This window comes from Anomalospiza imberbis, chromosome 3, assembly GCF_031753505.1.
Source record: "Anomalospiza imberbis isolate Cuckoo-Finch-1a 21T00152 chromosome 3, ASM3175350v1, whole genome shotgun sequence".
NCBI lineage: Eukaryota > Metazoa > Chordata > Aves > Passeriformes > Viduidae > Anomalospiza > Anomalospiza imberbis.
Genome location: NC_089683.1, coordinates 69,949,183 through 69,963,669, shown reverse-complemented (window position 1 = coordinate 69,963,669; position 14,487 = coordinate 69,949,183). Strand labels below are relative to the sequence as shown.

Genomic DNA, 14,487 nt, shown 5'->3' with positions numbered 1-14,487 from the left:
GGAGACATTATACATGGCATTAGGTGAGGAAATTCTCTGATAATTACCAACAGACAAGATTTGATAACCACAAGAAATACAACTTATAAAGGAAAACAACTTAAAACCAAGAGGATAATGCACTGCTAGGTAGAGAACATGGAGGTTTTCCTGCAAAGCACAAACCCGCCCTCCACTTGCAAGATCCAGTACCTGCCCTCTTCCAGCTTTCATCATCTATCCTACTCTCAATAAAGACATTTTCTCTAGCTCTCCATTTACAGTCTCACATACTTTTGCCTTACAGAAATGGAACAGAATAGTTTCTTACTTCCCCTAAAACACCACACACCAGGAAGAAATGGTCATTTTTTCATGGCACAGGAAAGAGTTTCAAAATCTTTACCAGGTAGAACTGCTGAAATTTGTGGGCAAAGACACCATATCCCTCCATTAACAGTGAAAAATTGATTTTTCTATTTCTATTTTTCAAAAGTGGGGAATCCAGTAGAGTGCTATGTTTTCCAGATGTTGTTCCACAGACTTTTGTACCTAGGGCCAACACCATCCTGAAGAATTCCTCCCACCCAATCCTGACAGTGCCATGCAATAAGCAAGATCAGACAATTGACCCAAGCTAAAAATTACTTTGCCAACAAAAGTAACTCAACTCTCTGATCTGGTTCACTGAATGATCACAAATAGGCACATCTGTGCAACAGTGGGACAAAGCAAGACAAAACCCCTTAAACCAGCACAGTTGTTGAGAACAAAGAATAGAGAAAAGACAGTTCCATTTGCAAGTTTCTTCTGGCTCTTGATGCTGTATGATACCTCTTTCAAGTAGTATCAAAGCATACTCTAAACAAAAAAAAAGTCTACCTATAATTTAATACCTTTTTTTTCAGATGTTCTTGCATCATTTCCCATTTATTTTCTAATGGGTTATGGAAAGAATGAAGAACAAAAACCAGCATATCAGACAGAGAAAATAAAGTGTTCCTTTCTTACTATTTTTGTACTGTTGATGTAGATCACAGCATACCTTAAGGTACTGTTAACTGCTCCCAGCTTGTTAGCTTGCTCACAGTCTTCCAATTCTTTGGAATTATTTGCTGCTTTTGAATACTGTAAAAAAAGTCATATTAAACATGCAAATGAATTACTGAAATTCTCAAGAACAGGTGTTGTGAAAGGTCTTTCTAAGTTTAGCAGTGAGTTCCCTAGCATTAGGGAAAATTCTCTTATTCTAGAAGCACTGTATTGTTCCGGAACATTTCTTACTTTGATTTTTTTTCACTTAAGTTCATCAGGCTGATTTCACTCTGAATGTAACTGCTACAGGGAATTCAGCTAAAAGATGTCAAAATTTTGTTTTGATTTCTGTTTGAGTTCTTTTGTTATGAAACACCCTACATGGAGTGTTTCAGATACTTATTTACTATCTTTTTTTTGCAAGCATAATCATATGTCATGTTTAATTTAATTTTAGTAGGTATATTTATTACTTTTGGCCATTTCCCCCTCATGTTTTCTTTAATCCAATTCATCGGCCCACTTCAGATGCACACGGGTCTGGAAGACAAGGTTTTTCAGCTGAACGCAAATTTTGCTTATTTTAAAGACAGAATGGAAATATATAAGCTGAATTTTGATTCTGAAGTATTTTTTAAAAAGTAATCCACTAAAATACTTACTTATGGAACACATCTAAGGAAACATTTGAAGAATTAAAAATTATATTCCACTATTCTATAATAATATGGTTATGTAAGCAGGGAATTTAAGTCTGGCAGCTTAAAGCTTAGAAAGTTCTTCTAAGTTTAGGAACATTAAAGCTAGTAACAGTGCTGTCTTCAAAGATAAAGTCAATTTCTTCCTTTTTGGGGTTTTTGACTTTGGGGGGTGTAACGTGTGCTTTTTCCAGACTAAACCTTATGTCAGTTAATAAAACAAATAAATGATAAATTTTAAAAGAAAGAGTAATTCATTTCTGTGGACAGCTTTGTGGTCAAGATGCCAGAGCTAAGTACCATGACAATATGTATCAATAAAAAAAAAATTAATTAAAACTGTTCAGATGAGTAAGCAAAATTAGTTCCTTTTTAAAAATGCATTTGCCTGAACCAACATGAAGAAAAACAGCAGAAGACCTTAGAAGCAAAGGAGAGAAGAAAAAAATAATTTGAATCTTGTTAGAGGCCTTGCCCATAAATATTTACTCTAAAAAATTTCTCATTCAATTTTCTTGGATTTGACAGGCATGAGACTTCATTCTTTAGCACTGTATGGATGTTAAAAAGAAAAACGGGAACAAGGAATGCCCTTAACCTAGACTGAAACAGATACTGCTGATGAAATAACATACTGAGATGTGGAAGCAAACATTCTGCATGTCTAGAGTTGCAAACCAATCCCTACCTTGAAGTGGAAAAAGGTTACTGCCAAGATTAGAATCCTAAATTTAAAGTTTCTAACAAAATGAACATTCAGGTCTCAAAATATGTTTCCAGCTTTTCCTATTCTTCTGTGTTTAATAGCAACAGTTGCCAGATCAGTGCTCTGTGACCCCTGACAAGATCAGGACAAAATATCTGTTCTTGCCAACCAGGATCTCCTAAGGCCAGTTACTGCAAAACAAAACAAAACAAAACAAACCCCCCCCCCCCCCCCCAAAAAAAAAAAAAACCCAAAAAAAGAAAAAGAGAAGGGCAGGAAGTAAAGTACGAAGTTGGATGTTGTAACCTGGAGTTACTGTATCCTATCCCTTGCTTTAAAGATTAATACAGCTTTAATGTCTAGCCACAAAATATGCGTTCACCACTCAAATGAAACAGAACTACAGAAAAGGAAATTACTGTGTGCCTCTACAGCACTATTTCACAAGGCTTATGGTGGTGTCAAGAATTAAAAAGACATCCTCTACTGCTAATTGCACTCCTATGGGGAAGGTGTACAAGTGTAACCTTGTTTTTGCAGCTAGATGAGCATTCAAAGGAACTGTTTTCTTCATTGTTCAGCAAACAAAAAAATCCCCCACAAAAACCTAAATAAAGCTAGAAGTTTACAAGTTCCTCTACATTAGGAGAGAAAGGCAATGGAAAATTGGACAGAAGCCACAGAAAACCTCTCCACAGGATTCTACTGTGAGTGTATCTATTCAAGAGATTATAACTATCATTATTAAAAAGATGCCTTTGGTTATTTTCACCTTTCCAAGACCAACACTTTCAGGATGAAAGAGAGAAACTGGACATGCATGTGTTCTCAGGGAAAAAAACATCCTTTTTTTTTAATCCAGTACTTTACAGATAAGCCATAATGTGTAAGACTTCCCCAAATGGGAAATTAGCACAGGCTAATAGTACAGTACTTGCATAGTCCTTGAAACAAAACATTCATATTAAAATGAATTTGATATTTCCTTAAAAGGGATATTAAATGAGATTGTCAATTTTTAATTGGCTCTATGAAAGATCATTTAACTGAACCATAAGAAGTAAGACAATGGCATAGGTAAGATTCATGTCCATTCTGATGACAATTTTCAACCGGAATTATTTGCCTCTCTAACAGAAAAGCAGCACATATTAGTGTCTTCTACTACAGATTAAGGGTACAGAATTGCCTAACTTTCAGTACTGTAGCTGGTTTCAACAACCTGCAAGGCAACTCAAAGGAAACCACTGTAGCGAACATACAGGAAATGACAGCTTCCCAAAGAATCTATCCAACTGTCTTTATTGTGCTGAAAGCAAAAGGCATCCGTTTTTTCACTTCCTAAATCCAATATGATATGGTCATGTGAAGTATCCAAAGAACAGCATACTCTTTGGTTACTATTTAACAACTTATTTATGGCTCTCAAGATCAATCATTCAGGAAGCTTAAATTCAGAGAGAAGCCTTTTTGAAACGGTTTTTCATCGTATAGTCCCTCTCTTTAGGAGGCATTATGGCATTCAAGGAGTCATCTTCTCTACAATCAAGCTTGGAAGATAAAAGTGTCAATGAAAAAGAGAACTGGCAACAGATTATTCAGCTAAAACACAAGATCTGCTGCCCAGAGATGGTGTCAGCTTTTCAGAACAACTACTGCTGCTTGTGTTGGAATGGCAAACAAGTGACATTTAGGTCATGTCAGTAAGAAAGATTTTTCCTCTGATTACCAGGAACCTTTAAATGAAGAGGCAGTCTTTACTTCAGAGTGAGTTAACAATGTATGTATAAAAGAAACAAGACTTCCTCTTGAGCTAAAGCTTGGACAGATTTGCCTGCTCTGTTCCAGACAAGTCATCAATTTATCTCAACTATCTCTGATAACATTTCTTGGCAGAAGATCTAAACCTGATGCCAACAGTCCTTTTCACAAGTCCTTTATGATATGGTGAACTACACTCAGTCTGCCCAGTGAGGTAGAAAGCACTGGGGAGGACAGACATACCATAATTAATCAAGAGGTCTACAACTCAGTCAAGGCACCCAATGGGAAGATCTCTCATTTGGGCACCATTATCCCATCAACTGCTAAAATCCTCATTCTCAGGCATTGTGTTTGGGATGTGTGGGTAGTCTTTCTGCTCTGACCTCTTTTCCTAGGCATATATAACCTCTTGACTTTTTGGCTTTGCTAAGATCACTTGGTGATCTAGAAAGGATGGCTTGGAGAGATGCAAGCAAAAGCCAACAGCACAGACTGACTGCTTAAGATTGCACTGGTCACTTTGGCCTAAATTGTCTTTAGACTAATGACCAAATAATCTCTGGACTAATGACCTCTTGAAAATAAGGCATAGCAGAACTCCATGCAATCATTTGGGTTCTCTTAATACTGGATGTTGTGATTTATGATTGCTAAAAAAGATTGTGCTGCTACTGCCTCTCTGTGCATCTTAGCCTATAGCTTTTTAAAAGGTGGCCTGTAGTCACAAACAAAGCAACAATTCTGCATCAGGCATTCTGTGGCCATGCACTGCTGTCCCTTGTCATTCACTGATTCAGCCTGCACCAGCTCTCTAGCAACGACAGACTCAAAATGGCACAACAGTACCAGCTATGTCAGCAACACTACTATACATAAAGGTAAAACGGTAAAGCCACATACAGGAATTGATCAGTTAACTATATCATCAGTAAGTGAACACTGAAGGTTTGTACTAAAACGTCACATAGGTGTTATAAATTTAAGATTTTAAAAAAATCAGAAAAAACTTCGAAAATGAAGAAGGAGTACTTACTTTATTAGAGCTCCCAGCCTTAATTCCAACAGGTATTTTACTCTAAAAAACAAAAAATAAATCACAGCTTTTACACTGCTCATAGAAATGTTTATGCTTGATTAAAATCTACAAATTAGGTATCATTCCTATAGAAGTCAAAGGAAACTTGGTTTTTGAAAAATTAACTTGCTCCTTTACCTTCTCAACATGTTATACACAAAACAGTGCTAGAGCTTAGAAGAGACTTATTCTTGAAGCTATCTGCTTTCTTCACAAAATGACTAAGACCTTAGAATATTTTGGTCGTATTTCTACTTTTGGAATGGAAAATAAATTTGTTGCTTTTACTTAAATTTAAGTTCTCACTAGTAAGTATTGCTAGTAGTGCTAGTATCACTAGCTAGTACTATAGTACTAGCCACTGCAAATTAGCAAATTTTTAGCCTAAAACCCTTTTTCTATCATATATTATTCGATCCATACCTCAGGACAAGGCTCTACATGACAGTCTTTGATAGAACAATGGCCATCATCAGCCCAAAATGGGCATGGTCTCTTCAGGTTGACCTAAACATACAAAACCAGAAGTTTACAATCCACACTTACATAAGGCAACTGTAGAAAAGAAAGCTTTCAGTATCAGGAAATCCTTTAAATTATTTTAATTAATCTCTCTAACTACATAAGATGAAGCTTTGTGCAGTAAAACTGTTAATGACAATGGTCTCCAGTGAAAGAACACAAACACATAATATATTAAAGCAGAAATTAAATCTTTCACTATGAAATTGAAATTGAAATTTACTAATTCAAATAAGTGCTTGGATGATTTTGGATTTCGAAATCAAGCTAAAAACAGATTAGTATTTTAAAATGTTAAAGATATTCCTCAGTCAAAAAACCCCCAACAAGCCATTTAGCAGATGGTATGACTTCTTAGAAGTGATGACAAATATCTTCTCATTACAGCTCAAACCTTGCAAGCACAGATACAATAAAAGCAGAAATTTTAGGTTGCCTCCCCCCATTTCCTCTATTCAATGCAGAAACAGCATTCTTAGAAAAAAATGCAAATTTTTTTTGTACTTGTTCACTCATATCTTTTCAAATAAAGCACAAAACAGTTTTATATTTTACATCACCTTCACAGTTAAGACCTATCATATAAAACTTCGGCCTCCCACCAATTTCTATCAAAAAAGATCAGCTAACATAGTTAAATTACAACCTTCTTCAAAGTAAACTCTCACAATAAAAAATGCTTACACACTGAGGAAGATATAAGTAACTAGGCAGCCACTGTTTTTACACAGAGGAATGCTGTAAATAAAAGAACACTTCTGCCTAAACTGCAGATAAATTCAGAAAGAACACATGCGAATCAAGATGTACTAGTCCAAGAATGACTGAAGAGCACCAAAAACCAGTACACACATAAACTGAGGTTGTAGAGCACTTGTTCTTTTATCAAACCAATCATGTACTGTCTACATAGACCATCCAAACTTCTTCAGGGTATGAGGTACTGGATATCAATATTATCACTCAGAGTATTATTCAGTCCTTTCACAAATTAAGACATTCTTGATCGTGAGGTTTCCACAATTTTTGTGTTTTGATGTATAAAACTAAAGACACAAATGTATATTTCTTTCACTGGGAAGCGTTCTACTATTTAGAAACCACTTAGCACAATTTCTAGAAGATTTCATGAAGTTTTCTCTGGCCTTTATATAAAAACTACCTCATCCATTCAGTATTAAGGTTTAAGTTCTTCTATACCACCTCACATCATTGCCAGGGGCAGAGGAAAAGGGCTTTCTTCCAGGGAGAAGGGGTTCTGTCCAGTTAAGAAAATAAAACGTGGCAGAGGGAATAATCTGATATTGTCTATTATTGTTTTCCCATCCGTGTGAATCACTTCTTATGTCCCCTGTCATTAGTACTGTTGCTGTTACTGTTCGTTTTCTTATCTCATTGCTATTTCCAGAAAACTGTTCTTATCTCAACACATGATTTTTACCTTTTATGCCTCCAATTCTCATCTCCATCATAACATAGCATGGAGAGGGAGAGGGAAATGGAACGAGAGCAAGTCGTGCATGGTTTGGTGGAGAATACCATTCCTAAACCACAACACCTACCTTCACAATTCCCACATCCATTTATGTGTTTAAAAGCACTTCCATCATTCTGCACAGGGATATCAAAAGAGCTGTTGCTTATTGAAACAGGAAAGGGTGAAGAATGTTCTGACTGACTTACGCAGTTTGCTTGTTAAACACAAATTCTTCCCTAGCACCACTGGAAGTACTAAGTGAAGTGTGGTGTTGGGTGGTGTCACCAGAGGACACAAGGAAAAACGACGCACCACAGCTTTGGTCACCATGAAGAGACTAATTTATTTTTTCTGACTCCAATCATTTATAGTTCTCAAAAGGTGCCAGTGGATTGGAAGGTGAACGTGCCACCTCTCCAACAACACTGGACAAACTACCAGTCTATCAAATTTCTCCCCCTCTATGAAAGAATGCAAAACAATAGGTTGTTTACAGAAAGTTGTGTGAGAAAGTTCTCTACAAGAATGTAAATTCAGAAGGCTTTAGAAAATCCTAAGAAATCAGGGCGACAGGGTGGACTGCACACAGGACCTTGGAACTGCCCATAAGATCAGCATAAAAGATGAGGCAGGATTGCAACACACCTTTAGAGTACAATCTGCAGAACTGCTTTTGAAATGAACATTATCTCTAAATTTGCAAGATTAAGTTACTGTTGTATGAAGTTTCATATACCTGTCTTTCCTCATCTTCATGTACTTTGTTTTGTTTTTTTCTGTTTCCTCTGGAGAATCTCATTACCATTACTACGCGATATATTAGTACTGAAGTTGCACATATACTGTTTCTCCTGGAAAGTGAATTTAGAACTATATCATGTAGCAGGAGATTCAAGGAGCAGTTGAAGGTACACTATTACACTGCTTGCTCAGGGTAGAAAGGGAAGAGTCTAGTGCTTTCTTCTCCTTCTCCACACTCATAACCTCATCTTGCATGAGTTTAATATTTGTCCAATTCCAGATTGGCTAGATGACTTTTTACATCCTGAGGAGAAAAAACCCCAAAGCCAACAAAAAAAACCCCAACAAAGTCAACAAAACCTTACCAACAAAACCTCCTACCAAATGACAAACGGAAATACCCAAACTAAATATCTACCAGGTTAAAGAGATGCATTGATCTAAATGAGAGGTAAAAGTAGCAAAGTGGCAGGATGCTGCCCTAGAGGAGTGTGAGCTCCTTTTTCCAGTGGCAGGCAGCTACCTGATTAACTCAGTCAAAATGCAACTTCACTTTCAAGTTAAGCATATCTGAAAACAGAAGTATCAGGCTTCAAATCTTCATTTGCACTCAGATAGTAATACAGAGAAAAAAAACGCTTCAAGTAATAAAAAGTGAAATTACATACTACTTGAAAAAGGAACAGTTTTACCTATTTTTCAAAAGAATAACAAACACTAAAATCAGAAATAAGACAGTAACTTATCAGAAAAGTAAATCATGGTAATATTTCCATTTCAAATTACACACATTTCTTAGAAGATAAGCACTTCATGCTGTCATAAAATTGCTAAAATATGATCCTTTTCCAGCACCTTTTCCAAAGGCACTATCTTTGAAATTACAACTTATCAATTGAATGAAAGCAGTCATGATTTACTGTCACTGACTCCAGGAAGAACACAGCAAACAAGACTTATTACCAACATAACTGTCAGAGACTGAAAACCTGCTTCAACCAAATTAAAGAGCTGTGGGCTTCTAATAGGCAGTTTAACACTGGCAAGTTGACTTGATATGCAATCCTTCCTATATTTTCTGCATTTTATTTAAATTATTCAAGAAAATACCATTCTAAGTGTACCTTGTAATATCTGAAGTAATCCCGTTCTTGCAGTTTCTGTATTTTGGGAAAGATCTTGAAAGTATTGAAGTCATCAATGCTTTCTATGTCACATAAACAATCATCTAGGACTCCTGTGAGCTATTGATAAAATACATAAACATTTATTTTTAGTATAGAAATATTAACTGCAGAAAAATATTTTAAAGAGGAAAAATATGGTAATTGAGAGAGACACTAGTGAAATGCAGTTCAATAGCAAATATTTCTCATTACAAAATAATCTGTAACATACCTCATAAGGTAAAACTGTAGCACTTTGAGCTTAAGCCCACCTCCAAATGCATGGCTAAATCATTGTTAGCAAGACTAACAATTTCACCCCTGAAATTTGTTGACACTTTCAGCATATAGAACTTTCTGAAGAATGAGCAACAAGATTTTCCAAATTACAAAGACATGGTATTTGTAAAGTTGCAATCTACTGTTCTCCTACCAGATGCTCACAAGTCAAATTGCCTAAAAAAACCTTACAATCACACACTGTCATCTTATTTTCATATTTCTTCTCAAAGTGTGAAAACACTCCATCTAGTTTCCTTAGAGGCATGGGGGAAAGAAGTGTAGGTTCTTGTATGCCCAAGAAGTTTGCAATTTCACAAATAAATTCAACAAATAAATACAAGGAAAACCAGGTCCAGGTATCTATATTTCAGTGCTGTGAATCTATCATGAAACTGAGTATGACTATTCCAGGCCTCATCCCTCTTCTTGTGCCAGGACAGCAAGCCGTACTGCTGCTACACTAAGTTACGACCACGTCTATGAAAAGCAGCACCACTACAAGTGCAGAAGTTCTACTGCCAACCCAGAAAGGGAAGGCAGGACTGCGCATGTAGCAGAGAGGGCAGCTGCAACTAATGTTGCAGACTAGGCTACGGAAACACTCTTGCTAAGAACCTGGCAATGTCTTATTGAAAGGTGGAAATACTGAAAGTGTGATTCTATGAGCAGCTATAGAATACATCTCAATAAATCTAAACTAACTCTTAGGCATAGCTTCTTAAACTACTACAAAAATGTCTGAAGGCTTCAGACATGTTTAAAAGGGAACGGAACCAAACACTGGTGCTTACTTGCTTCTGTTCTTCATTGACATCCATTATGGCCTAGAAATTATTTAAAATAGAAATATGCCCACACATCTTATATCTTGCATGGGATTAGAAGAACTTCTAACTATTGAAATGCTATGTGGAAAAGGAGACAAAAAATATTTTGTGTCTTTTTTTTCTTCCACAGATTTCACAAAGATGAGATTATGAAATCATCTAATCTGTTTTATGCATGATAAATCACTCCCGTACTTTACAGAACAGATACCCTTATATAACCAAGCTTGATGTAAAAGAGCCACTAGAAAACAAATTGTAGGCTTATGCTCTTTTATAAAGCATAAAGGAGGCCTGGAAAATGGATTTCCCCCAACTGTCTGTGAGAATAAAGACATGAGGATATGCCAATAAAGCATTTAAGTGGAAAATTCACCTTATGTAGATATTACTTTTCCTGAGGCACTAAATAGGCTGTCACAATTCTGTAGAGCAGATATGGCAATGAAGTAAAACTAATTTAAGGAAAGATACTTTAACCAAAAATTTTTCCTGCTGTTATGCCTGCCTTGTTAATGTTATTCGACTTCAAACCTGGGCAAACAACTGTCAAAGAGCCATGTGTAATTACAGCTTTTTCACAGCCCACATGACTGCCAGCTTCAAAGTTAAGAAAAAACTTGTTATTAATGATGCTTACAGAAATAAAACCCCCGTGCACTTTAATCTATAATAATTTCATTTAAAATTTCACATTTTCTAATTGATCACACACAGGCAAAAATCTGTAAAGGTGCGCAACTTACAGGTAACACTATACCACAAAGCAAACAGCATGACTTTTCATTTTAATATAAAAAGGCAAAGAGATAACTCTGAACATTTTGCTCAAATATTACTGAACTGTATAAATAGGATGATATAAGAAAGTTTTTTTGGACTGAAGATAAAGAGTAGGAAACTATTTTGATGACCAGCTCATAAGGCTATCCGCTGCTTACAAAAATAAGTTTGCCATCTATGCAAAATGGAAGAATGCCTTTTCAGGGGAAAAATGTCCCAGGTAAATGCAATAGTTACGCTCAGTGTCTAATCCTCATGGAAAAATAAAAAGCTGCAGGCTTTTTATTTAACTAAGACCTCAAATCTAAGAAAAACTTTGAAAATGCAGCACAGTTTACCTAGATCAATGAAGTTTCAGAAATGAATCCTCAAAAAACTAGAACTGATCTAGGAAATTGTGAAGAGAAAAATTAATTCAGAGTACCAGAGCAAGCAAACTTTTCCATTTTTTTTCTCACAACTTTTTCAAAACTGGAACAGTTAGCTCCCTGTATACATAAAATAGCAAAATCAATGTTTCCTTGGAAAGCATGCTCTAAAATTAAACTAAGCTGTATCTGTACCTAACCACAAATTATAAAATACTTTAACAGCATATATGAAACACTAATACTGCACAGCAGTGGAGTCAGTTCACAGCACAGTGATGCAACTGGTTTCAAGTACCCCAGCCAGAGGTTTTTTTTAATTAGTCTAAGTGCCAGCTTCAGTGCTCTTCCTTAAAAGAGCAACACTCCAAGAACATGCAAAAAATAATTTCATTTTTGTCAACATCTGGATCTTCTAATGAATTTGTTTTTTCAAATTGGAGACATCAAAATAAGAATAGTGTACTACACAGTTAAAACTACGTATTGCAAGACCTACTTTGTTATTCACACAATCGGTACTTTGCCTTTTTTTTAATTGAACTACGCTAGTTAACTTAGTCCACAAATATAAAGTCAAACTGTACTGTAAGTTATCATACTTTTATTACAATGGGCAAGTATAATGGTTTCTTTTCATCTGTTAATACTTTGAGCTCTAAATAAAGTCTAAAAGCACTAGCCTACTATAATTTGTGTTCAAGAAGTCATCTGACATGATGTAGCTGTTATTTTTTCTACCTTTCCAATATGCTTATCAAAGTACTTCTAGGTGCTATCAAACCTAGTTCAGTTCTTGAACAGGTATCAGAGCTATACTGGAGAAGTGAAACTTTTAACTTATCTTCTCCAAGATAAATCAGCCTTTCAGAAGAAAAGGTCAATGCCCAACCTGCATCAATTTCTCCTTATGAAATATAGAAAGAAAAACTCAGTCGCACTTTAATATTAAAGAAAAAAGCTGAATAAATACATATAATAATAAGCAATCTATTCATATAAACAACCTTATTAATGTTATCAGGCTGTTGCACTTTAATTGCTTCAACAATTAGAAGACCACCTGGGACACCTTGTTTTGTTCCTCAGACATTTTACTTTGCCATGGCTGCAGAATGAGAGAACAGCCTTAGGTAACACGACTCCAAGAACTATTGGTTAGCTTATCTTTCCCTGCACAAGCCAAACTCTGAACTCAATATGCTACCAATTTTATGAAACACCAACAACCAATCTCTCTGCCAAGCATCACGAAAAACCCATGCCACTTTATTAAGTGTTTCTTTAAGAATTCCATTTCAATTAGCACTTTGTAATGCTAAAATAGTTAATAGAATAATGTCAAACAGAGACAACCTCAACTTGCAACAAAAACAGCTGCAATAAAAGTTATCTATGTTACTGTCATCACCACCTTGGCTGGCCACTTACAGTATAGCATATTATGCAACACAGAAATTTAGAAAATATAAGAGAAATAACAATCTAGAGGACAAGCTTTGCTCCATGTGGACAGTGTGTTCTTCAATAAACTCACTCACACGTCTTTGGCCCAGCTGAAAGCCTCTCCTACTTGACACCAGCTATCATTTCAGTCACAGTCACACGGTGGATGAACAGCGAGCTCCTAACTACAGACACGTCCTCCTAAAGCTGTGAAGGCAGCTTACAGAAGGAAGGGGTGTTCTCATCCTTGCCTGTAACGTGGGCAAACAGACACGACCTAAGCACAAGCCAAGCCCGGGCATTGGCATCACCACTGGAGCATATGGCTTCTCGCAGACTTCATCAGGGCACGGAACTTTCTGCCTGAAGCCACGGGCATGACCCAGCCCAGAGCTCCTCAACATATCCCACTGACTGATGCTACCTGTGGTTCCCAGGTCAACCAACTTTTCCCCGCAGACCGGCGGCAGCAGCCCCGGGCTGGATCCCGGCAAGTGCCAGCCGCGGGGCGTGCAAGGGGAAGGACGTGGGCTACAGACTCCAATAAGAGACTCCCCGACTTCTCCGCGGGGAGCCTAGACATGACACGGCCCAGAGCTGCCCTCTCCCCTACGACCTCCCGCCTCTGCCCTGCTGCCCCTCCGGGAGGGCTCCGCAGCCCTGCCCGGCCACGCTCCCTCCCCGCTCCCTACCGTGCCACCCCGCCACCCCGTCCCGCCAGCCGCCGGTTCCTACCTGGGCCTCCGCTGTCAGGACGCAGCCGAGCACCGCCAGCAGCCGCGCTGCCAGCCGTGCCCTCGCCGCCGCGTTCCGGCCGCCGCCGCCACCGCCGCTCATGCTGCTGCTGCTGCTGCCACGGCCGCGACTGACGGAGGAGGGGGCAGCCCTCGCCCCGCCGCCGGCGCAGGAAGGAGAGGAACGCGCCGCGGGTCAGCGGCGGCGGCAGCGTCTCCTCCCGGCGCGGCCGCTCCTGCGGGCGGCGGGACCCGTCGGGCGGGGGAGCCGCGCTCACCGCGACCTGTCCGCGGCACCGCCGCGCACGCTCGGGATCCTCTTGCGAAGCCGCGGCGCCGCCGCCGCCGCCACCCCGCTCCAGCGCCCGCCGCTCCCGGGCCGCCGCCGCGCGGCACGCCGGGAGATGTAGTCCCCCTCGCGGTCCCGGCGCCGGGGCGGGGCGGGGCGGCGGAGAGGACCAATCGGAGAGGACCACGCGCGCCTCCAAAACAAGTGGCGGCGGCGCGCGACGGGCCAGCTGGGCGCGTGCGCGCGGCGCCCGGAGGGCCGCGTGAGGAGGGGCGCGCGAGGGGCGGCGCAGCGGGGCCGCGAAAGCGGCTCGTGCCCGGCCAGGCCCGCGCGACCCAGTCGGGCCCGGTACCTCCCCGTTCGTCCCGGCGTGGACTGAGTCCATCCCAGTATAACCCAGTCCAGGCCAGTATCCACCAGCCTAGCCCAGTATCACAGCATACCCTGAGTTGGAAGGGATCCGCAAGGATCGTCGAGTCCAACTCCCAGCGCTGCACAGCACCATCCCCAGGAGAAACACCTCGTGCTCAAGAGTGTTGTCCAAACACTTCTGGAACGCTGTCAGGCTTGGTGCTGTGACCACTTCCCTGGGGAG

General features: G+C 39.3%; 1 protein-coding gene across 1 annotated transcript in view; it reads right to left on the bottom strand.

The window, feature by feature from the left end:
* Positions 1-13,977, bottom strand: part of ERO1B (endoplasmic reticulum oxidoreductase 1 beta) — a 29,598-nt gene extending 15,621 nt beyond the window's left edge. The window contains exons 1-5 of the mRNA XM_068185022.1: positions 13,605-13,977; positions 9,122-9,241; positions 5,681-5,764; positions 5,216-5,257; positions 1,025-1,107 (exon numbers count right to left, since the gene is read on the bottom strand). Coding sequence (XP_068041123.1) covers positions 1,025-1,107; positions 5,216-5,257; positions 5,681-5,764; positions 9,122-9,241; positions 13,605-13,706 — 431 coding nt within the window. The 5' untranslated portion in view covers positions 13,707-13,977. The remainder of the gene's footprint in view (positions 1-1,024; positions 1,108-5,215; positions 5,258-5,680; positions 5,765-9,121; positions 9,242-13,604) is intronic.
* Between the last annotated feature and the right edge of the window lie 510 nt (positions 13,978-14,487).